A 22,734-nucleotide genomic window follows, 5' to 3' on the forward strand; every position below is an offset into this window, starting at 1 on the left:
TCTGAATTAATAATTAATATGAGTTACAACAACATTTAATTTCCCTTTGGGATCAATAAATTATTTTTTAATCATTGTTGATAATAGGAGTATTTTTTATCTGCAGATCCTGGATGATAAATTGTCCCAGAAGTTATTGCAATAAACTATAATATTGTTGAGTTGAGACCATTTTCAAGTAATATAATGGTAATAATGGCAGAATAAAACAGGAGCACATTCTCAAAGATCAATAAACTTTAAATTCCATGAGAAATTTAACACTGGAACTGGAAGACATTTTAAATATCTAAAATAAATAAACAAAACAACAAATAAAATGAATCACAAAGTCTCTGTAAACAAAATTGTCCTTTAAAGAAAGGGGCCAACTGAGACCAAAACACCAGACCAAAGACTTTAGTCATTCAGTTTTTGGTAAAAAGAGAGAAAAGAGAAAAACAATAAATTGTGCAAATGGAAATTATCGAGTTTGTTTTAATTTATTGTGTGATTAATTGAATTATTGCTATAGATACAAATGATCCAGGAATTCAGGTAATACGATGTTTATTTTCTTATTTAAAATTAATAGTTTTAATGTATTTCTAAAATAAAATATTCAGAAGTGGTTCAATAAGAAATCAGCAAAATGTGCCAATTATTATTTTTTATTAATCATCAGAATAATAAATAGAAGAACACTAAAATAACAGCTGCAGCCCTGGCATATTCTCCAAACAGCTTTTAAACAGTAAACAGAAGGTTTCTATTGATGAAATATCTGTAAATCAGCATGAGTGAACGTGTAGGTGCAGGCTTACTGCTCGGTGAGCTGGCTTGGGCTGCTTTGGTCCGTATTATCCTGATTCAGATTCAAGTCCTGGTTCTGATCCAAGCCAGTAATCTGTGATTCGGTGTTCAGGTCCAGCGACTTCGATGGGTCGTCAGTCTGGTTGATCGGAGAGCTGGTCTCACCAGGCGGAGACATCGAAACCTTACGACACAAGACAGAAAAGCACAAATGGGAATGTTTTTCAAGAGCAGCATTTGTGTTTGTGGGGCTAGAATTGCTGTGACACACAGTCACAATCATACACCTAAAAAAGAAGTAATAAATAGCTCTTATTGTCATTTTTATTATTGTCACAATAGTCCCAAAAGTCCATCTCTCCCAGCACGGCGATGCGTTGTCTTACCGGCGTGTCAGTGGGCGGCTCGATCAGAGTCGACCTCAGAGACTCAAAGGGATAGTAGAGGACGTTGCACACAGCCAGGGCGCTCATTCCTTCGTTGTTCATCTTGTCAATATCAGCACCGCCATCCAGCAGCAGGTGGATCACATCATTATTGCAGTTTACCTGACAGGTGGAGATACAAAAACATATATGAGACGATGGGCCCGCTGGATGCTATCGTTCACATTAGGAAATTTCAATGCTGGACAGCAAAAAGACGATTCTTTTACATCCCATCCAGAGTAGAACGACTTTGATAACTAAATGAAACTGGAAAAATTAGCCTGGAACAAACAAATCTACCACAGTTTTCACAAGTTAAACAGATTTATGTGTTTTGTAAGGTGGAGTTTTAGGGCCATGCTAAGAAATAAAAAAATTAAATTATGGGAATAGAGTCATAGTATTATGACTTTATTCTCAAAATGTATGTTTTTTATTTTAATATAATATTTAATATCATATTGTTATATTTTCATATTATTTCAGCTTCATTTGTGTAATATTTTGGACTTTATTCTCATAATTCTATGCCTTTATTCTCACATTTTTAAAACTTTTTTCTCTTAAATATGAGAATATTTTTGTAATATTATGAGTTTCTTTTCATATTGTTTCAACTTTACTGTCATACAAGTTTATTCTTGTAATGCTATCGCTTTATCTTCGTAAATATTACGAAGATAAACAATTTTTACTACAATTTTTACTCTCAAAATATTTTTGACTTTTTTCTCATATCATTATAACTTTATTCTCAAATATATTAAACTTCATTCTCATAGTATTGAAACTTTCTTCTCGTAATACTACAACTTTATTCTTGTACAAATTTATTCTCGTAATATTACCACTTTATTCTCATAATTTATGTTTTAATTTTTCCTTAGTTTGGACCTAATACTCCGTTGTAGTTTTGTTTGGGCTAATAAGATATTTAGTTTCCCAAATTTCGGCCCACAGTTCATTTAGATGAAATTGAAATCTCATTTTGCCACCATTGTTCTGTTTGTGCCCCTGAGGGAAAAAAAACCTAGACACGGCCCTGCAGAGGAGGAAAACTCAAACTGGGAGATGTTACGGTTGCAGCGATGAGCGCGGTTTGTCCTCGTGCGTCGGCTACGTCCGGGTAGACGGCGCCGTTTTGGAGGATCTGTGACACAGCGCGCAGCTCCCCTCTGAAGCTGTGCTGAAGCAGCAGCTCTGAGGTGACCTCCAGAGGCCCTTTGGGGCCAAAGCTGTCCCCCTTCAGAGAGAGGACCCCTGCAACGTTCCAGTCGACAGTTTCAGCCTGCAGCCTGAAACAAACACGTAGGTAGAGGTGAAACAGATGCTTCCTCTCAGTACAACGAACTTGTGAAGTCGGTTCCCACCTTCATCAAGGCTAACAAAGTTGGTGTCAAACGTTTATGCTTTAAAGGTCATCAGAGGTCATTATCAATATTTTCAAAGCAAAAGCAGCACAAAGGAAATTTTGTGCTGCATAAACAGAGTTGAGTTGATTTGGTAAATGTGAGTGAAGGCAGGGTGGTTGACCTCTAATGACCTCCTGAAACTTTTTATTATCTTTAAAATGATAGAGGCACAAACAAAAAATTTTGCTGCACTAACGTGTCACAAACATTTGACACCAATTTTGTTAGATCTGAAGAAGGTCGGGGGGCCGACTTCACTGTAATGGTCTCTAACCTGTGTTCGTGTATGTTAGCCTTCATGCGGATGTGCACAGGGAACGCAGAGAGAGGATCCCTTTTGTACCCCTGGTATGGACGGGCTTCTGGCTCCCACTTTTCACCGTGAAAAACTCGATCCAACTCTCTTTTCCTTCCAGGAGGAAGCGGCAAGTGGTCGCCATCTGTGGAGTACCTCTCGATGCCGGGTGGATAGATGAAGCTTTCGTCTGATAGTAGATCTTCGTCTACGTCTGACTGAAGACGGGTTAGAAACAGACGTGACAGGACAGAAGGCAACAGAGTTTATTATGTTTTAAATGTAAGCCTGAAAGGGATATTGAAGCAAAAACATGACAGCACATACCTGAATGAAAAAATGCTCACGATGAGAGGACTGCATGAATGCAGCATAATCTGGAAAATTGAGCAGACTAAAGCCTTCTTCTAAAGAGGAGCAGAGTTTTAGCAGGCGCTGCCCGATCCACAGGCCCACATCCTGGTTCCCATCTGGATAAGTGAGAACACCGGGACCAAACCTGTGGTCACTGTGGTACAAACCCTGAATATGTGGAAGGAGAACATGCTTTTTTTTCTACAGAATTCACTTCTTTTTAAAATAAAAAAAATAAATAAATGAATGAAATAGTTAAAAAATACTGCAGGCTCACCTGAAAGATGGCTCCACCTGGGTAGATTAAACATCCATATCCTTCCTTTCTGTTTAGGTAGAACTTGCCAATGAACTTGTGACCAGAGGGCCAGCTGTACTCCCCATCGCCATGTTTGAAGTCCTTGTAGAAAAACCCCTCATAGAACTACAAAAATCAACAGGAAACTTAGAAAATGAAACACTGGCAGTTGGCGAAGCTGTAACTTCATGTTACCTCGCCGTTTTTCCAGCTGTAGCGCCCTTTTCCATGTTTGAAATCGTCTAAAAATTCGCCCTCATATTTTGACCCGTCAGGCCACTCCTGAACACCGAAGCCTTCTCGCTTCTCCTCGCCGAAGACAGCGACTCTACTGCCGCCGCTACTGCTGCCTTCCCCCTCCGTGTCTGGGACACCTTCACTGCCTGACGGCATTTCTGCCACTGTTCCTGCTTCTTGGATTTGTTTTAATGTGATAATCAATATCTTAGACTGCAGCTAGAGATACATTTTTGTTTATCTTCGTGTTAAACGTCAACTGTTGGATGTCAGATTTGAGTAGTAACTTTGCCTTCAGCGTTGGTTGACATGACAACGGTGAAGCGCGTGGAGAAAGGAACTCTTCACGCATGCGCATGTAGAAGGTCGAAAGTACACGAATTAAATTTAAGTAGTTAAATCATTTTTTTTAAATGTACCATGTAATAAATAAACGTTTAATGTGTTTCATAGACAAGTTTTAAATGTCATTAAATCATAAGAAATAAACTTACATTAGCCGATGCAGATAATTATAAAATAACATAAAAATACTACATTCGCTTTATTGCTTCTTGTGCAACAATATATCTAATTAAATAAATGTATATTTATTTTATTGCTCCTGTTTCTCCATCATCGCCGTGAAATATGGTATAAATATATACACAATCATAAACAGTAACTTTAAATCAAAACTTTCAAATAATATTGCCATGGTAGGCAGGGAGAGCCCAATAAACTAATTAATCAATGGCTTTATTTTTTGATTTTCAATGACAGAATTTAATAAGTAAAACTCATTTGACAGATTCTTAAAATGGAGGGATATAGTTCAGGCTTTTTTGTAAATTTAGATTATAACTTACAGGGAGTGAAAACCCTAAAACCAACATCCAAGAAATGATAAACAGTCCATAATGTTTTAAACTTTGTATCATCTCTACTACCTACTACCACAGAAAACATGCAAAAACTGGTTAGTTAATTGCTGTAATGTCAAATATTTTATTCAGATGGGTGTAAATATTTGTTACAAAAAAGCTCATAAAAACAATTAAATCTTTTTTTAAGAACTGATGACATAAAAAATTATCTAGCAGATAAATTTTGTTTGCATTCCCTGATTTTATACTAATAATTAAAAAAAACAAGTAGCAGACATTGCAAAAACAGCTCAGAGCTGAACCATTTCATCCATTTATTAGTCAGTTGTTCAATCCAAGAAAGGTGTACTTATTTAAAAACACTCAGAATATATTAGGTGTTTATAAACAACAGTGATCAGAAAAGGCAACACAACAAAGCAGACACTCGGTGCATACATACAGTATATACAACAACTTTGTGCTTTTATTTTCCCACAGCCATCAGGGGCTGGTCAACTTGTAACATTACCAGCATCTTTCTTTAAGGTCAAAGGTTAACACAATAATGCATTATGGACATTTTTTTTTTAAACATAAACTTGCTTTTAGTCAAATGAGGTTAGTTAATTTTAAAATTAATCCATTTGATTTAATAGAACAAAGCTACATACATTATAAACAGACTGTATTCTGACCAAAAAAAGAAGAAATTCTGCCAGGCGAAATGAAAGATTAAAGGATAATTTGTCAATACCGTCACTATAAATGTGCATAAAGTAAAATAAAAGACAAAAATAAGCTACAGGTGAATTCCCTTCAGTTTTCCAATCAGGAAGTTGAGTTGAGTGCAGGGCTGAGTGATATGAGATGAAGTAACATGGGAGATTTCTCAGGCGTTGCTTCTTTCCTCTAGAGTAAAAGTTTCCATTGGACCTTTGCTCAGGGCTTTAATGTCTTCCAGCAAACCGATGGGGGTCAAGATATGAGAAGAACCTGTATAAAGATAAAAAATATTCATTTTGAGTTCTCATTGGTACCAGCAGGGGGAGAATTAAGTCAAAAATAAACGAGGAACAATTAAGCAGGTCATAAAAAGCATGAAAGGGGATCTATTATGGAAAATTAATATTTTACATGTTTTTGTTTTTTCATTTGGGTCTCAAATGCTTTTGAAACAGGCCAAGCACTGAAAAATAAACACCCAGCTAGTTTTTGGCAATAAGTTAATGTTTGTTGGTGTCAAACTTTCAGAATGTAAAGTCACAAATTACTGCCTAGCAACTTCAACAAAGCCCAGCCCAGCAATGCAAGAGGAGCTCCAGCACATTTGGTCAGCTGGTCAAATTAAAAACTTTACCTTTTAAAGTTGCTTTTAGACATTAGAATGGTTAATGTATGTTAAAGCGGATCAATTATGCAAATTAAACATTTTACACATTTTTATTGTTCCACTTGGGTCTCACCTGTTCTAAAAACAGATCAAGAGCTTGAAAAAAAATCCTTCCTGCTGTTTTTTGGTGTCTGGAAAATGAACTGTTTCAAAACCTTTCAATTGTTAAGTCACAAAATCAATGGACGCTACACCATTACGTAGCAAACCCAAACCCAAGCCCATCCCAGTAACCTAGCAACCCGATTAGAGTTCCAGCACGTTTGGTCAGCTGGTATTACTGCTGTCTGTGCTGTACAATGGCTATTGGAAAAGACAAGTATTTTGATGACCTACTATTCAGAAACCACTTGCTGCCTTCTTGTTGGTTGTGTAGAAGGCTCCACTAATGCTTTTCAAAGATGTACAGTAGTATAATTGCACATCTGTTTGAGGTCATTTTCAGTGCGAAAGTAAACAAAGTTTGGGGTTGTGGCTAGCAGCAGCTTATTTGGTTTTAAAGTGACAAGAGGCCCTAAAACAGCTTATTTTAAGAATGACTTTGTGCTAAAAATGTAATGGACATGGTTCGTATCGCCCACTGACCTATCCTAGCCTGGTCAAGGAAGCACAATAGTCAACTACACAAACTGTAGTTGACTGAATGACAAAAACAGATAAACTCCAGAGAAACAAAGTTGTTTTCAAGAGGAATACTAACCTACGATGACCTCACAGGACTTCACCGCCTGGGTGACCTCGTAAGCGCAGCGCATCTCAGAGTAGGTGATGCCCCCAATAACAAAGATGATGAGGCGTGAACCGGTCCGGCGATCGTCCTGGGTGCTGGGTTTGTTCCTCTGGCGGGCGCTGAAGAACATGCATGTTAGGAAATTTAGGAGATCAAGCAAGAGAACAAGTCTATTCCAAAAACAAAAGAAAAGACATTTGGCCCTCAGTCCAGCCAAATAAAGCTTGTCTAGAGCCACAAATGTTACATGACTGATCATTTTTGAGAAATACCTACACTAGCTAATGTGCTGCCATTTTTAAAGAACCATAGTTTTGTTTTTTACTATTGTCAGGATAAGATACAGGTTTTAAGGGTAAAACTTTGGTAAAAATCAATACATTTTCTTAAATGTAATGTTAATATTTGTGGAAACACACCAGTAGATTTCAATATAATGACAAGAAAAAATATCTAAATAATTATTTATACTTTTAATGTAGTTCTGTTCCATGAGAAGACTGAAAACTGCTAAAACCTGAATTTATTTTTATGTCCTTATTTAAAAACATTAGTTGGGTACTTTATAATTTCTAGCCGAAGTTACTGAGCGCCACTGTGGGAGGTCCAAAAAACCCTAGAGTTACTTTTAAAGTAAAAATGCAAATCATCAGAATAAAAATAAATGTGAATTGAATCCCGGACAAGCCCCCAGTCGTTAACAACTTGGCTCATAGTTGGGAACAAAATAGGAGAATCCACAGACAAAACCTGGCTTACTCAAATTTATTTGTCAAAAAAACCATTCACTGTGAAAAGAAGAGATGATTATGTCAATAATAGGAAAAACATTACTAACCCAATCACCACATTAAACAAACATGCCAGACACAAAGCCCAGCATATTCAAAATGTGAAATAAAATGAGACTAAAATTGAAATACTTTTGACTGCTCCTGCCTTTGGAAACATTGAAAATCTTTTTAAATTAATGACCGTTAGGATGATAACTTGCCACCTCTGAGCCTATAGATGTTTAAAACTGGGTTTTTGTGGCATTAGTTTGCTAAATATCTCAACAATTTTACTTATTATGCATAATTTTTTTGATCTTGCTGTTTTGATGTTGAAATATTTGAATGATGAATATCAATCAGTTTTTCCTGATGCCCCACCTGACGGCGCCGGAGCCGTTCCAGGCAGCGGGACATTCTGATTGGTGCGGCCAGTCTCTGGAGTCCAGTTTGTTCTCCACAGCATCCTGAAAATAATATATATTTTTTTTTACATTATTTTCTGCAATCAGGACATAAATCTTCTCTGCAGCATACACAAAATAATTTTTATATCAAAAAACACAACCTGAGTAAATATATGAAGCAGTTTTCAAATTATTTTATTTTTCTAAGATAATAAAGCTCTCCAGACCGACGTTAATTCATGATTTACTCTTTATTTACTCTAATGGTAGAAGACTCAGTCTTAATTTCAGGGGGGAATTTTTTTGAGAAATTTTGGTATTTTTTAATCAATTTATTGATGCCCTCATGTAACTAAAAATGAGAAAACTACAAAAATAACATTTCTATACTGTCAGTTTTTTTAACATTAACAATGGAAATTTATCATAATTAGCTAAAATTCTTATGTAAAGAAATTTTTCACGATAAATGATGCAATAAATGCCGACTGCTACTACTTACCAAATAAAACCAGTCATTTTTAAACTTAATTATGTAAATTTAAGTACACAGGATCTGATCAGGATAATCTGATCAGCGGCCCTCAGGAAAACTACCAACAGAAACATGAGAGTCAAAGGGTGAATTTTGTGACAGATTACTGCTGGGGGATTTCTTGAACTATCAGTTCCCCATTAATTTCTGCAGAGTGAAAAAATTTCAGAGATGATTCTTACTCTCCCTTTTTCTTTTTGCTTGACAGATTTCATAAATTAAAGGCAGGAAAAGCCTGGAAGCTGTGTGTCAGAGTGGATTTTTCTCTTTTTTTATACGCAGTGATGAGACCAACAGATGAAGCTGCCGACAGTTTGTTGTGTTAAATTTGACCTCTGACCTCCATCACGTCTTTGATGACTGGAGTCCATCTGGAAAGGTTGTACGTCTCTTCTTGGGATCGATCTCTTCGGTTTGGTTTGCGGGAGAAGAAATTGGCCTGAACACAACAGAACTAAGATGAGCAACACGGTGGTTAAAGTGTGGCCCGGGGGCCATTTGGGGCCCCTGGGACAGTTCTGTCCGGCCCACAAATGCTTTTTGTAGGGTGACATTTTTCCTCAAAAATTAAAATACTTTAAAGGGGCAGATTAATGTGTCTTCTGGGAACATAGCACAATCAAGTATGCTAACTTGTGTTATGAAAATGAGACAAATAACTTTTCAGCAAGATACCAGAGCTTATTTTAAGTCAATACTTCCTTACTATTGATGAAAAAGTACTTGATCCATTGGTACTTTTTCATCAGCATTTAGGAATCATTGACTTAAAACAAGCTCCTACTTCTTTCTGAAAAGTTACTTGTAAATTAGTCTAGTGTTATTTTAGGAGAACTAAGATATTTGAATTAGAAAATAGACCAAAGTATTTTTGTTTTTGCAGAGTTGCTCCTCTGTTAACCTCATAACATCTTAGCAGTGTCTCACTGAGTGGCAGCTCCTATAATGAGCTCAGCAGATTAACAGTTTCAGGTTTTTGCAAGTGTTTGCTAATTGTTGGTGGCTAGTCTGAAGGAGATGAGTGGGGGAGGAGCTGCACCTCGAAGGCGGGGCTAGGTCTAACCAGGCGTTTTGAACAGCTGGATGGTTGCCATGGAGATTAAAGGATTTCATGAAACATGCAAGAAAGAACCAAAGCAACACTAAAAATGTTCTTGCTTCATTTTCTGGCTTTTAGGAAATATAAAGAATTTTAATAATTTTATAAACCATAAAAGTTTTCCCATTTAACTTCAAACAGCGAGAAAATTTAGACTTTTTATTAGTTGCAAGAAAATATCTGGTTTTAACTTTAAAAAACATTTTCCAAATTCAGGCTTTTAATCAAATGTTACAAAAACTGCTGTTTGAATAAGAAGCACTTTCAAGGACGTTATGCAGGGATCCAGCACTTTCCTAATTGAAACTCAAGCACTTTCAAGCACCTGTATGAACCTTAAAATTACAAGTTCTGAGCTCCAAGCAGAATAAAAACATCATTTTCTATTTTTAAATCACAGCTTAGAGTGAAAGGATAAAACTTCCTCACATACCGTCGTGATGATGGGGACGCCCAGCTCTTTCCAGTTCAGGATAAACTCTCGTTCGTCCTCGATTTTAACGTGCTGGATAAATTTGTTCAGGTTCTCATCTGTCGTTCCTGTTCACACACAACAAAGCAGAATCAATGAAACATCGATTCAACATTTTACTTAGTTTTAGAAAACAGACAGGGCTGTTTTAATTCACTGCAGTCAATGGAGGCTGGGCTTTGCAGGGTGAGATGAATGTTTTACCGCTCAGGCTGAAGATGTAGAGCAGCACGGCTCTGATCTTGTCATGTTTGCTGAACGGGTTGAGCAGCACCGGCAGCAGAGTCCTCATCGGGTCCTTCACCTTTGTCCCATCCGCATCAGAACCAACAGCCAGGTCCTGCACAAGAAACACAAACATTTAACTTCCTAAAAATACAAATATTATCCAACAGGATAAAACTGAAGGTGCGTGGGCCAAATCCGGCACACTGTAGCTTCTTAAGTGGTCCTCTGGAGACCACAGGGACATGATAAAATATTATTTTATTAAAATATTTTATCAAATCAAAGCAGTTTTTATCCGTTTCCTGCCAAATTACATCAATCAGTCTCTCCAGTTTTTCACGATTCTATGATTTACTTATTTTAGGGATGCACAATATATCTGCACTAACACTGGTATCATCCGATATTTGTCATTTTTTAACATAACGGTATCAAAACAATAAATAAAACCGGGGCGATATGAACAATCAATATTTAATGCCGTCTGCTTCTGGTACTTGTTTGATCCAAAAATGCCAAAACGGTAGAGAAATATATAAAGTATTGGTAAATATCAGTTCCTGGCAATAACAGCAATATTCACATCAGCTAAAGGTACAAATTTGTATATTGATGCATCCCTAATTTATTTAATTTTCCACTTGGATCAATAAAGTAGTTTTGAATTTGACTGTATTTTCCTGTGCCAATGAACATTGTGACTTTATTGCAAGTTTTGTGCAAAAATGTTCAAAAACATTGTGTTAAAGTGATACTAACTCCAACCTGCAGGTGGCAGTATTTCTTACTTCTACTCCACAGCTGCCACAGTTAAAGTATGTGATTGATGCAGCGAGTAACAAAAAGTCACATTTCCTCCAACATTTCTTGGTGCCAATAATTAAAATTGGCACCAGAAAACGAGTGATTCTGATTACAAAAATTCATAAAACAATTACAGAATTCTGTAGGGGCTGAACAGTGTGAAAAGATGTTCAGTATTTAATTTTAATAATCAATTGCAGACATGGGTAATTATTATTATTTTAATTTTGTTAATGGGTTTTATCATCACATTCCGGCCCTTTAAGAACATTCATGATCTTGGTATTTTTCAAAATAAAAATGAGTTTGACAAACCCTGCTCTACAACCAAGTGTTCTAGAGAAAAATGAGGAAAGACTAAATGGCCGGGTAATTTCCCACACAAGTATAATGTAAGAGAATATTTTGAAACGTAATTTCACAAAAACCACAGGCGAAATTCAGGAACAGAAACAAAAAACCAAGTCAAACATGTCTGTGGAAACGTGCCACCAAGAAAAGAAAAGGAAGAGAAGATTTTGTCTTTCAATTCTATGCAAACCACAGGATAATAAAAATACAATCATAAAAAAAATTTAAATTAGAAAAAAAAAAACTTTAGTATAGTTTTTGACACTTTCCACTTCCCATATTTAATTTCCATCCAATCTTATGGATTTTCACTAATAGGCTATCCCCCCCAATATTCACAATTGCTAAAAGAAAAAAAACATCTTCTAGAAAATAAATGAATTAATGAAGTGGAAAAAATATTTGTATAAACTTAATTCACACTAAAATACCCAAGAAAACCTGCAAAACCAAATGATCAAAAAGTAGGGTTGAGCCTTTATCGTATCGTAAATCATTTATCATGAAAGATTCTTCATAAGATTGATTGATTGTTGTCACAATAAATTCCAAAATAATTCTCTCTATATTGACTATTTTAATTTTCTCTACTTTTTTCCATGACAGCATCAATAAATACCAGTAAATTTGATTAAATGAAGTCTCCATATTCAGGTTAATGATACCAGTCGTACTTCTGCAAGTATATGTCTTCCAATTTCTAGATAAAACTTCAGCATAATTTCAAAATCAACCACAGTAAGTCCAGACAGACCTGCTCAGCTTTGCAGAGTTTCTCCACATTGTTTGAGAAATGCTTCATGCAGTCCTCAGCCAACTGCAGGTGAATCGTTTTCTAGTTGGGATCAAAACAACAGTTTTTATTTATTATTCTGAGATTCATTTATCATTATTTGTCCTTTGTATTTACAGCCACATCATGAATGAAATAAAGTTCTCATACCTCAGTGAGCTGCTTACGGAATGAGGGCATCTTCTTCATCATTTGTGCCAAGTTGCTTATTGTGATCTGAAAGGATTACATAAAGTTTCAATTAGAAAATGACACCAGCCCTGTTTAGTCTGCTTTAATCAAATTTTGGTTTTATTAATTAACCAAACCTTAGTTTGATTAAATAACTCTAGCTTAGAAAGTTTGGTTCGTTCGGGGAGTCGGGAATCAAACTGATGCAAACCAAAACTGCAGTGATCTCTTAAGCGGTTTGAATGCATATATGAACGCCAAGCAGACCGGAGACCACTCCAAAAGCGGACTACGATGCAGGGCATTCTGGGTAAATACAACCAAAACAAACGTGCTAGTCTAGCGCTAGGAGCAGAAATGGCTCGTGGTAGGTGCTCCAGCTCTTTACCTTCCCATCAGGCTGTTTCTTGCTGGCGGATATTTCCTTCACCATCTTAGGGATCTGTCTATAACAAGGCAAAAACACAGAGAAGAAATAAATAAGGAGAACCAGATCATGATAAGCTGAATGTTGGGGAAACTTACTCTGAAACCTCGGCGATGTGATGGTGCCGTAGCTTCACCCACAGCATGTCGTCCTCGTTCAGCAGGGCGTGCTTCTCCGAGCCGTCTTTGGACTTGTACCTGCATAAGTTCATCCACATAACTGCATTTAGCTGTCTGCAACAAGCTGAGAGTCAGGAAATGATGTGGCTAGGGAGCTGGAGTGAGGTGCAGGTTTACCTGTAGGTGTCGTTCTGGATATCAATGAGGTCATAGGCCATGGCCTGGTAGGTGAGCTCATGGAGGATGGGGCTTACGGGGTCAAAACCTCTTTCTACTATCAGCAGCTGGGCCTGCGTCTTCTCCTGCCGGCAGAGGGAAAGTCGTTCATTAAAGATGACCCGTTAAGCATCGTTGAACAGGTTAGGAAATCTCTATTCAAAACGTTATTTTACACAAAATCAGCCTTTGACAGATTTCAATCTGCTCAGTTCTGCCTCAATGCTTACACTCGCGCGTGAAAATGGCTACAAACAGATATGCGATTACACAACCGTACATCTTTGAAAAGCCTTAGTAGAGCCTCCTCCACAACCAACAAGAATGCAGCAAGTGGATCCAGCAGCCATTTTCCAGCGCATACATAGGTTCCACATGGGTTGCTAGGTAACAGGGCAGGGCTCATCTGGGGTTGCTAGGCAACACCGCAGTGCCCATATGATGCGAGTTAATAATCAGGAGGTTTTTGAAACTTTGACTTTTTGTCAAAACACAGCTGAATGTTTTTTTGTTGTTGTTGTTCTTAAGCATTTAGGCCGTTTATAGAAGCCCAAATGGAAGTACAAAATGTGCAAAATGTGAATTTTTGCATAATAGTACGCCTTTAAAGCACCTGATTTACTTGTAAAAACAGTTTAATGGTTGGTAACAATGCAGGTTTTAAACCCCAAATTTCTGGGAAAACACAGCTTTAGGCAAAGGAATAAATGTTACAGATGGGCGTGAAAAACAAGACTGAGATTTACTCCCGAGGCCAAGACCTGGTTTAGTTTCTGTTATTCTTTGTTCAGCAGACGTCTCACCTTTTTCTTCCCACTGTCGTCCAACTCGTAGTGCCTGGCCAGCTTGTTGTCCACCAGCTCTGCTAGAGTCTTGGCGTTCTGCATGTTGTTGTCTCTAGATACAAGACATATTGTTATACGCAGGAGTCGCATACGAGACGTAAACAAGATAAAAAGTTATTAGTTAGCCTGGCAGCTACTTGATATAAAAAGACTTTACTGAGACCTTTTTCAAAAGACGTTTAGAAATAAGTTGTTTCTCACTTATTTCTAAGACTGTCACAAAAGATGGTCAACTGCTAAAAATGGTAATTTCTTTTCAAGAATAGCACTGACAAGTAAACAAGACATTTGAAATAACAACAAAACACTTCTCTTGTCCAGCAGTCATTGTGCAGCGCATAAAGCGGTAAAACCAGCTAAGGAAGCCGGAGTTCCGCTTAGGTTGCTAGGTAACAGGGCTGGGCTTAGCTGGCGTTGCTAGGTAACGGCAACTCCAGCAGGACAGTGCAAATCAACACATTTTTAGGAATTTTATTTTATTTTTTGCTTTGAAAATCCTTTTCTTATCCTTATAAAATGTGGAATATATAAAGTGTCGCAGCGTTCTAAGTTTCAAAACCAAAATTTTTTCAAGAACGGTCAGGGGCGGCAACATGTGGTTTGGTTTTTTATCGCACTTCCAACTTTATCATTTTAAAAAATATATATGCTTTATTTCTTGCAAAAATATACACAAAATAATAACTAAAATCTCTTACAACTTAGATGGAGATGAAAGTTAACTTAATGTGATGTTCAAAAGGTGGTCAAAACCACCATCACACCAAACATTAGCCAAACTAAAGGCATCCACCCCCTGGTGTGTCCTTAATCACTTAAATTAGTGGGATCTTATCAAAGTGATCTAAACAATACCAAATATAAAAAATTATTACAGATTTTGGCTCCACAGAAAGTGAAGTATATCCCAACTACCCATAGAAAAACTAAATGGATGGAACTTAACATTTACAAAAATTCAAAATAAGTGGCCACAACATAAAGTACTGAAATACTTTTCATGTTTCTTACCGACCTGGAAATGATTAAAACTTTCCAGCAACTCAGAAAACATTCCTTTAACGGGAAGAATTCATAACAAAACAAGTGATGTCTATTAGAACCGGCAACAGTTTGGAACAAAAGATGAAGTTGTGCTTGGGGGCTGAGATGTGCTGTAACCTAAGCAGAGAAAGCGACTCTTCTCTGCTTACTTCTTGTATCTGACCCCTGGGTATTCATTCAGGGTGGCACACAGGGTCACGAGCTGGTCTGCCATAGTCTCCAATGTCTTGCTTTTGTCCTGACTGTGAGGACTGTAGATTCTCCGGAAAGCCCCCGGATCGTCACATGTGAACACCTGGAAACCACGCAGGAGCAAATTAGGATCAGGTGGAATATAAATGAAGAGATGTTTATTTTTTTCAGATATTCAAATGTTAAAAAGGGAAGCTCATTATTTTAGATTCATTACACAGATTCAGTCATTTTTGTGCGATAATTTTGATAATTATGCTAAGCTTGTAACTATAAGCAATAAAGCAATGAATCACATGATAAATTAAGTTGAGTCCAGAAATGTTTATTTAGACAGCAGTCATAAAAGAGATGCTATCATTGGAAAGCTTTTCCGTTTTGAAGTAGTTAGTTTGCACTACCTGCCCCTTTTGCCTGTTATCCTTGTCGAAGTTGAATTATTAATATTTTTTACAGCAATTTTGGCTAAAGAGATTCATGTTCTTTTTTAATAATTGTTGTTTTATTTATTTTTGGGTCTTTAGAATGTTTTCCAGTGTTAAATGTTCTTTAGGAATTTAAGTTTTTATTTATTTTTGTGAGGTTATACTTGCATAAATATCCCAATATCATTATTATATTAATTGAGAATTGTCTGAAAATTATAATGCTGTCGTTTATTGATATAAATTCTGGAACAATTTATTGTTCAGTAAAACTAGTTATCATGGCAGGTCTAATTACATCTAATGACAACCAGTTTTTTATTTGTCTTATTTCAGTAAATCAAGAAAACCACCATTTTCTGTTTATTCAGTCAGTACTTAATGTAGCCAATAAAAATAATTATATGTTTCTTATCAATTCAGAATGTAATGAAAAATGCATCCCTTTGTGTTATGGAGAGACGCTCGTGACAACAGAAAACTCATGTTTTCAAGAAAATGGCGGCTTATCATTTAATCGACTGATAAGAGCAGTCGACTCATTAATTGGTAATATGCATTACCAAATGCAACAGTTGTAGTCTATAATCCTTGAATGTTTAATAGGTTTTGTTTGATTTTATTTTTAAATCACACTTTTTTCTTCCACTCAACTTCTCACTAATGCAGCTATATGAACAGTCAGTGACCTGTTCCCAACTAGGGTAACAACTAAGCTAAGAAGTTTAAGTTTTGTATTTGCTGCAAGTCATTTAAATCAGTGGTCCCCAACCCCCGGTCCGTGGACCGGTCCGTGGACCAATTGGTACTGGGCCACGCAAGAAATAATTAAATATTTCCGTTTTATGTATTATAAAAGTCTGGAGGATCTTTTATTATGAAAATCCTTTAACCGGATTCTCTCAGTTACTTGCGCGCCAACGCTGAGCCACAAACAGAAAAATGAGTAAGAAACGGATCAGATGTCTTTGGCCGCTCTATTTGCTGCACTATGATTTGGAGGTGACTATGTTTTTTTATAGTTAACATTTTAACTGAATAAACATAAACGTATATAATAATGACCTTTACATACAATAATAAACATTTCCACATATTATATCCGATATCCACCAGACTCTCAGTTGCGCGATATCAATCAATCAATCAAATTTTATTTGTATAGCACATTTCAGCAGCAGGGCATTTCAAGGTGCTTTACATAATTAAAGAAAAAAATATAATAAAATAAAAAATAAGAACAATATGTCAGATGTGTCAGCTGTTTGGGATTCCCCTCTGTTCTTACGTCACCGCGCTTTCTGATTGGCTGCCTGTCACATTCAGCAGGTTGTGTTCTTGTTCCCAGTCAGGGAAAACCCCACAGGCTGCGATAAAAGGGCCAAATTGGGCATATTCAAGATTTATCGGGAACACCAACATGTAGAAGCCTTATCTGACGGTTTACCGCCTCTGGGCCGCAGCAAAAATTTCCAAGTCTTGACCGGTCCGCGACAATAAAAAGGTTGGGGACCACTGATTTAAATGATTAGAAACTTTGACAGCATTCTGGTTCGTTTTAAGTTCTAAAATCAGATTAAAACACAGAAATGGTAACAGAAAGCAGACAGGAAACCTAAATGCAGAGACATTCCTTTCATTATTAAAAAGCAGGAAGCACACAAGGTTACTACATCATAACTTTAAGCAACCAACACCCATAAAAGTTTCCCTCAGAGGATTAAAATGTGTCCTTCTCTGCATTATCTAAAAACTTTGCAACCTGAGAAAAAGAAACCCCTAAGAATAAAAAGAGGAACCAATTATTAAAATTATTATGAAAGTAAACTGAAACCATTTACCTGTGCTTCTTGTGGTAAGAAGGAAATGTTTATTTCCTTGCAGACCCGTATGTGCTTTGCACAGGAACTCTTCATCTTGTTGAAGAGGTCATCTGGACAGTCTGTGGAAACCAAACAAAACCGTCAGCTTCCATCCTGACATCCAGAAACATCTTTTTATATAATCTACAGGTTACTTACAGTCTGTAAAATAAACATAAGCTGATTTGTATTTAGGTTTGGACTTGAAGTCAGCTATAAAGGCATCCACACACTGAAAACAAGAAAGTTTTAGTCAAAATTCTTTAATAATAAAAGTTTATGCCGTTATATTAGCGTTATTACGGTAAACCTTGGAGGTTGGTGTCATGAAGTAGATGGCCTTCATTTCAAGAACAGGCTCCCTGCTTTTGAACAGATCCTCCACAACTAAACAGAGAGGACATTAACGTCAGAAAAATGCACCAAACAACATCATGTGTTTCAAACCCAGGGCGCGGGGGCCAAATCTGCACCGCCACAGCTTCTTATGTGGCCCTCTAGACTCCAGAGGAGCAGAAACCTTCAACATAACAGTTATATGGTAAAATATTATTTTATCAATCAAATCAAAGCAGTTTTTATCAGCATGCTGGCAAATTACATCAATCAGTTCCTCCAGTTTTTTGCAATTCTGCAATAAAAATCAAATTATTTTTTGTTATTCTTGGAGGGACTGATCAATGTGAAAAGAAATTCTGTTATATTTCATTTAAAAAACTTATTGAGTGCAGACAAAGCTATTTATTAATATTTTAACAGGTTTTCTCTCCAGCTCTTGGTGAAGGTGGGAGTTTTTTTCTCTGCTCCGTCACTAACCTTAATTTACAACAGTTTTAGATCTAAAAACAGTTAGATCTAAAACTGTTTTTAGATCAGCTTTTGCCCTGCTTGCTCTGTTTTTGTGCTGCTTTTCTGGAGCCTTTCTTTGCACATCCTCCGAATCTACAAATTATGGATCTGGTCAACTTGCCTCTCACTACAATTCATAATCCTGATTAATTATCTCCTGGACAACAAAGTCTGACTGCAAACATTGTGACCTACTTGTTATTCTCTCCTCCATCAGGTCTGACATTTTGCAGCATGATGACAGAAGCTTGGTGGTGAATGGGTCTAAAATCAGAATCTGAACAGAAATTCAAAACAACCAGTAAACACCAATTCTGGCCTAAATTACTGTTGCACAGTCAAGCCTAAAAGTTTGTTTTGAGTCATAACAGATGGAAAATTTCTGTTCCTACCTTCCATACTTCAGATTTTTTGCAGTCTGCAATTATTGTGTCTTTTATTCCTGGAGAGACACAGAATATCAGTTGTCACACAAAATCAAAAGTCAACTCAAAAGCCAACATGCTGAGTACAAAACTCCAGTTGGTAAATTCTGGCAATATTTAGTCAACAGTATGTACAATCAATAATTATGATCTAAACAAATAATGTGGCATTTACCTAATCTAAAATATGTAATTTTTAATGTTAAAAACCTCATCCTACTCAGTTTCTTATTTCTTTTTAATCTGAGTATTAATTACTATTTGTATTAATTATTTTTGTTACTGTTCATTCGCCCTCTTATATATGGTGTCCTATTATATTTGTATATATTTTGTTTACCTTTGTGTGATTCTGAATTATTTAATTTGCATTCACGTTGCTCAATCAAAAACTTTTACTCCATCACTAAAAAGAGATTGAAGCATATAATTTAAGACTGAATTAGCATTTTAACATTAGATTATGCTCTTCAAAGTAAAGGTACTATGTAAACAGATCAACAGACTTTGTGTTTTTTATGTAAAGCACTTTTAATGCCTTGTTGCTGAAATGTGTTATACAAATAAAATTTGATTGATTGACTGAATGAATACAACAACAAACTGCCCGTTCTCCATCAAGCTCCATTATTAACCAATATTGGTTGGATATTCATTCAACTTTACGGGAAGTTAGGAGGAGAAAAGGAAATGATTGTTTCAACGCTGTCAGACATATATCCAACAAACATTGCTTTTCCAAATGCTTACAAAAGTTTTATAAATAAAGAAACTCGCTAATCTCAGCCATCTAGCTTTGTTATCGCAACGTGCTAATCTTTAATCGGAGCAAACTTGTGAAGGTGACAGCAGTTTGTCTCAGTCAGTCGTGGTTTTTCTTAGGGAATAAGGTGGGGCTCCAAGCTATACACAAAATGACTTTACGGTCGCTACTCTTAGACAAAAGTCGGATAATTAACCAGCACAATTATCGAGTCAAGTTTACGTAAAGTATAAATGCATAAAAACAGTAGGGAAACTTACTTTTCCAAACTATTCGCTTAAGCCCGTGATCCGAGACTGCTGCCATCTTGTTTTCCTCTTTTTTTTTTTTTTTCCACTATTGCGCCTCTTCTTCCGGTCTGTTTGACGCACGCTAGATTGCGTCACAAAGGGCGCGACAGGGTGATTGTAGTTTTTTTAAATTGAACCTGAAGACGCCCTTTCATATTTTTTGTGCTGCTGACAGATAGGTAAATAAGAAAGTAAATAAATAAACATCTACTTACGTAATGAGAAAATTTTTATTTTGTGAAAATACGGATAAGAAACTATTACTAATACTAATAAAGGTATTTTCTAAAATATCAAATTTTAAAGAATAAATTGAATATTCTAAAATGAATGGATTTAAGGAATAAAAACAAAAGAATATTAATAACAATAATTATTTATATTATACATTTGTAAATTCATTTACATAATATAATAATAAGCCCAATATATTCCAATAATTCCTTATGCATAATCGTAAGCATAAGGAAATAATTGTAAGCAATTGTAGAAAATAAATGTTTTCCGCAAAAAGCACGCGTAAATTATTTGCAAAGCAATTTGCAAGTAGCAAAGCAAATAACTGTTTCACCATGCAGTGTTTCTTTTTTATTATTTGTTTTATAGTAAATATATAATAATGGCACTTTAAGCTGCAATGAAATCTATCTTCTTTAAACATTGTAAGTGAATAAATTTCACTTATAATGTGGAAAAAGCTCAGACATTTCGCTGAAAAGTTACTTTCTTTTTTGCAACGTACATAAAAGTCACAACTGATGACTGTCCTTTAAACCCAGCGTAACTGCACGGCACCCGCCGTTACTTAGCAACCCCAGCGCAGACCATCACCTAGCAACCCCAGCAGAGCTCCGCCTGGCGGGCCACTGTACTTTGTTATGATTGGACCTTTGCCTCAAAGAGGGAGGAGCTGAATCCAGACGTATTAATAAGAACAAACACTTTATATTTTAAGGATCAGTTGAAGATATCAGGGAGGAATGTGGATGAATCAAAAAGAGGCATAAGGTGAAAAGGAAGAGCTTCAAGAAACAAATCAAGAATGGGCGGTATGAAGTGGCTGGTGTTTTTGGTCTTTCTCAACATATATTCACAGGTAATGTGAAGCAATTTTACTAATTAGCGACAGACTCCTCTTGTTACCACTTTACAATAAGACTTTACTTATAGATGGCTAATAAATGTTATTTATTTATCTCTAAACTATTTCTAAATCATTAGTAATTGTTTATTATACATTACTTAAGGGTGAGAAGGAGACAAAATATAAGTTTCTAATCAAATAGAGAACCAAGTCTGCTCACCTATTTATTTTATCCAGAGTTGTTACATTACACCTTATAAACAGAATAAGCATTTGTGGACTTAATTTTGTAGCCTTGTCACCTTGAATTAATGCATAATAAACAGTTAGTAATTATTAATTAACTGTTTAGCAGAGTTGTGTAATAGCTAGATAGATTTGCTCAATTACATTTACTTGAGTAACTTTTTTGAAAAAAAAAACTTTTATGAGTATTTTTACTACACTGTACTTTGTATTTTTGCTTAAATAATTTTTAATGACGTAAGGCTACTTTACTTGGGTAAAATGTCTGTATTCTTTACTGACTGAATGAAAAACAAATGTTTTAACCAAAGATTCACCAGACATAGACACACACCTGCAGTTTTTGTTAAAGTTTCACAACTTTATATTGATTTGGAAAAATTTTCTTTTGCCTGATTTTGTTATTTTTTTGTTACTTATATGAATTATTATAATTTTCGTCTGTAAAATACCAAAATTATAAAAAAATATTTGAAGTAGAGCAACTCTTGAGTTTTTTTCTTACTTGAATTTTTGGGTACTCTACCCACTGCTGGTATTTATAGATGAATTAATAACATATCTATAAACTAAATATTATCCATCTATGAGGGGAGCCTTATTATTAAGTGGTACCCTTCTTTTTAACTTAGGCAAAAAGTATTAATGGCATTTCTTTTTCTCCTATAAATTTGCAGGCAGCAGCACAATCAGGTACTGTTTGTTGTCCTATCAGGATAATAATGCATTTTTTTTTTTTATCACAGCATTCAAACACACAATAATGTGTTATTTTTCTCATCAGGCATCCAGGTGTCTGTGTTCTCCACCACATCCAAGACCGTGATTCTCAGATGGAGCAGTTATTCCGGAGCCGCTGCATACAAAGTATCTGCTGCCCTGTCAAGCTCACCCAACGATCCCATCGCTTTCGTCATGTTTGGTCCAAATACGGTGATGGGCTCCATCAGTTCCCTGTCCCAAGGTGTAGCCTACACCTTTACTGTTGAAGCATTGAGTGCAAACCAGACTGTACTGAGCTCAGCATCAACCAAAACATCAACAGGTGAGCAAAATGTAGTCAATTTTCAGCAAAGTGTGAAAAAATAATTGTTTAAAAAGTGTGAATGTGACTCAGGGAATATATCTGAAACTTACAACAAGGTTCATAATCTTCATACCCAAAAATTGAACTAAAGTCAGAGTAGCTACGGTAACATATTTTTACTTAAGTAAAAACAATAAAGTATTTGGTAAAAAGTCTAAGGAAGTGACCAGACTAATTTCTCATTATCTAAGACAGGGGTGTCAAACTCAATTTCACCGAGGGCCACTTCAGCATATTGGCCCCCCTCAACGGGCCACATTGACGGTACAAATCAGGAGAGCATCCCTGCTAAAACACCCCAGACAAAAGGTTGACTTCCCTCATTCAGCTCTGTAGAGGCTTATAATGAGTCAATGGTCCAGGTGTGTTAGAGAAGGAATGCATGCAAAGCTGCAGATGGTAACTAAATTACTGCTCGGTTTAAAAATTACAATATTTAAATC

General features: G+C 36.1%; 3 protein-coding genes across 6 annotated transcripts in view; 1 reads left to right on the plus strand and 2 right to left on the minus strand.

Annotated features, from left to right (window-relative positions):
* ankmy1 (ankyrin repeat and MYND domain containing 1) overlaps positions 1-4,136 on the minus strand; it is a 15,419-nt gene extending 11,283 nt beyond the window's left edge. The window contains exons 1-7 of the mRNA XM_015030120.1: positions 3,775-4,136; positions 3,559-3,705; positions 3,255-3,449; positions 2,907-3,145; positions 2,299-2,515; positions 1,179-1,340; positions 804-976 (exon numbers count right to left, since the gene is read on the minus strand). Of these exons, the coding sequence (XP_014885606.1) occupies positions 804-976; positions 1,179-1,340; positions 2,299-2,515; positions 2,907-3,145; positions 3,255-3,449; positions 3,559-3,705; positions 3,775-3,972 (1,331 nt within the window). The 5' untranslated portion in view covers positions 3,973-4,136. The remainder of the gene's footprint in view (positions 1-803; positions 977-1,178; positions 1,341-2,298; positions 2,516-2,906; positions 3,146-3,254; positions 3,450-3,558; positions 3,706-3,774) is intronic.
* Positions 4,137-4,972: 836 nt separating this feature from the next.
* Positions 4,973-19,956, minus strand: stxbp3 (syntaxin binding protein 3). Its single transcript, XM_015030121.1, has 19 exons — positions 19,845-19,956; positions 18,789-18,838; positions 18,592-18,673; positions 17,858-17,934; positions 17,707-17,779; positions 17,527-17,627; positions 15,218-15,363; positions 13,983-14,076; positions 13,141-13,265; positions 12,943-13,041; positions 12,806-12,863; positions 12,397-12,462; positions 12,208-12,288; positions 10,275-10,410; positions 10,032-10,138; positions 8,840-8,938; positions 7,939-8,024; positions 6,755-6,903; positions 4,973-5,657 (listed from the first exon to the last, which is right to left on the minus strand). The coding sequence occupies exons 1-19, from the start codon at positions 19,888-19,890 to the stop codon at positions 5,554-5,556; spliced, it is 1,779 nt and encodes a 592-aa protein (XP_014885607.1). The 5' UTR covers positions 19,891-19,956; the 3' UTR covers positions 4,973-5,553.
* An 871-nt stretch (positions 19,957-20,827) lies between these two features.
* Positions 20,828-22,734, plus strand: part of LOC106946044 (fibronectin type III domain-containing protein 7-like) — a 22,459-nt gene continuing 20,552 nt past the window's right edge. For all 4 annotated transcript variants that reach the window (XM_015030122.1, XM_015030123.1, XM_015030124.1 and 1 more), the window contains exons 1-3: positions 20,828-20,970; positions 21,882-21,897; positions 21,989-22,249. In XM_015030122.1, coding sequence (XP_014885608.1) covers positions 20,917-20,970; positions 21,882-21,897; positions 21,989-22,249 — 331 coding nt within the window. In that variant the 5' untranslated portion in view covers positions 20,828-20,916. The remainder of the gene's footprint in view (positions 20,971-21,881; positions 21,898-21,988; positions 22,250-22,734) is intronic.

Source organism: Poecilia latipinna, unplaced genomic scaffold (assembly GCF_001443285.1).
Source record: "Poecilia latipinna isolate Pla-1442-1.1 unplaced genomic scaffold, P_latipinna-1.0 Scaffold173, whole genome shotgun sequence".
In the NCBI taxonomy this organism is placed as follows: Eukaryota; Metazoa; Chordata; class Actinopteri; order Cyprinodontiformes; family Poeciliidae; genus Poecilia; species Poecilia latipinna.

Coding starts and splice junctions, on each gene's coding strand:
- stxbp3 (XM_015030121.1), bottom strand. CDS start 19,890: ATGGCAGCAGTCTCGGATCACGGGCTTAAGCGAATAGTTTGGAAAA. Junction 18,674..18,788: donor AAAAATCTGAAGTATGGAAG/GTAGGAACAGAA, acceptor ATTTCTGTTCAG/ATTCTGATTTTAGACCCATT. Junction 13,266..13,982: donor ACGACAGTGGGAAGAAAAAG/GTGAGACGTCTG, acceptor CTCTGCCGGCAG/GAGAAGACGCAGGCCCAGCT.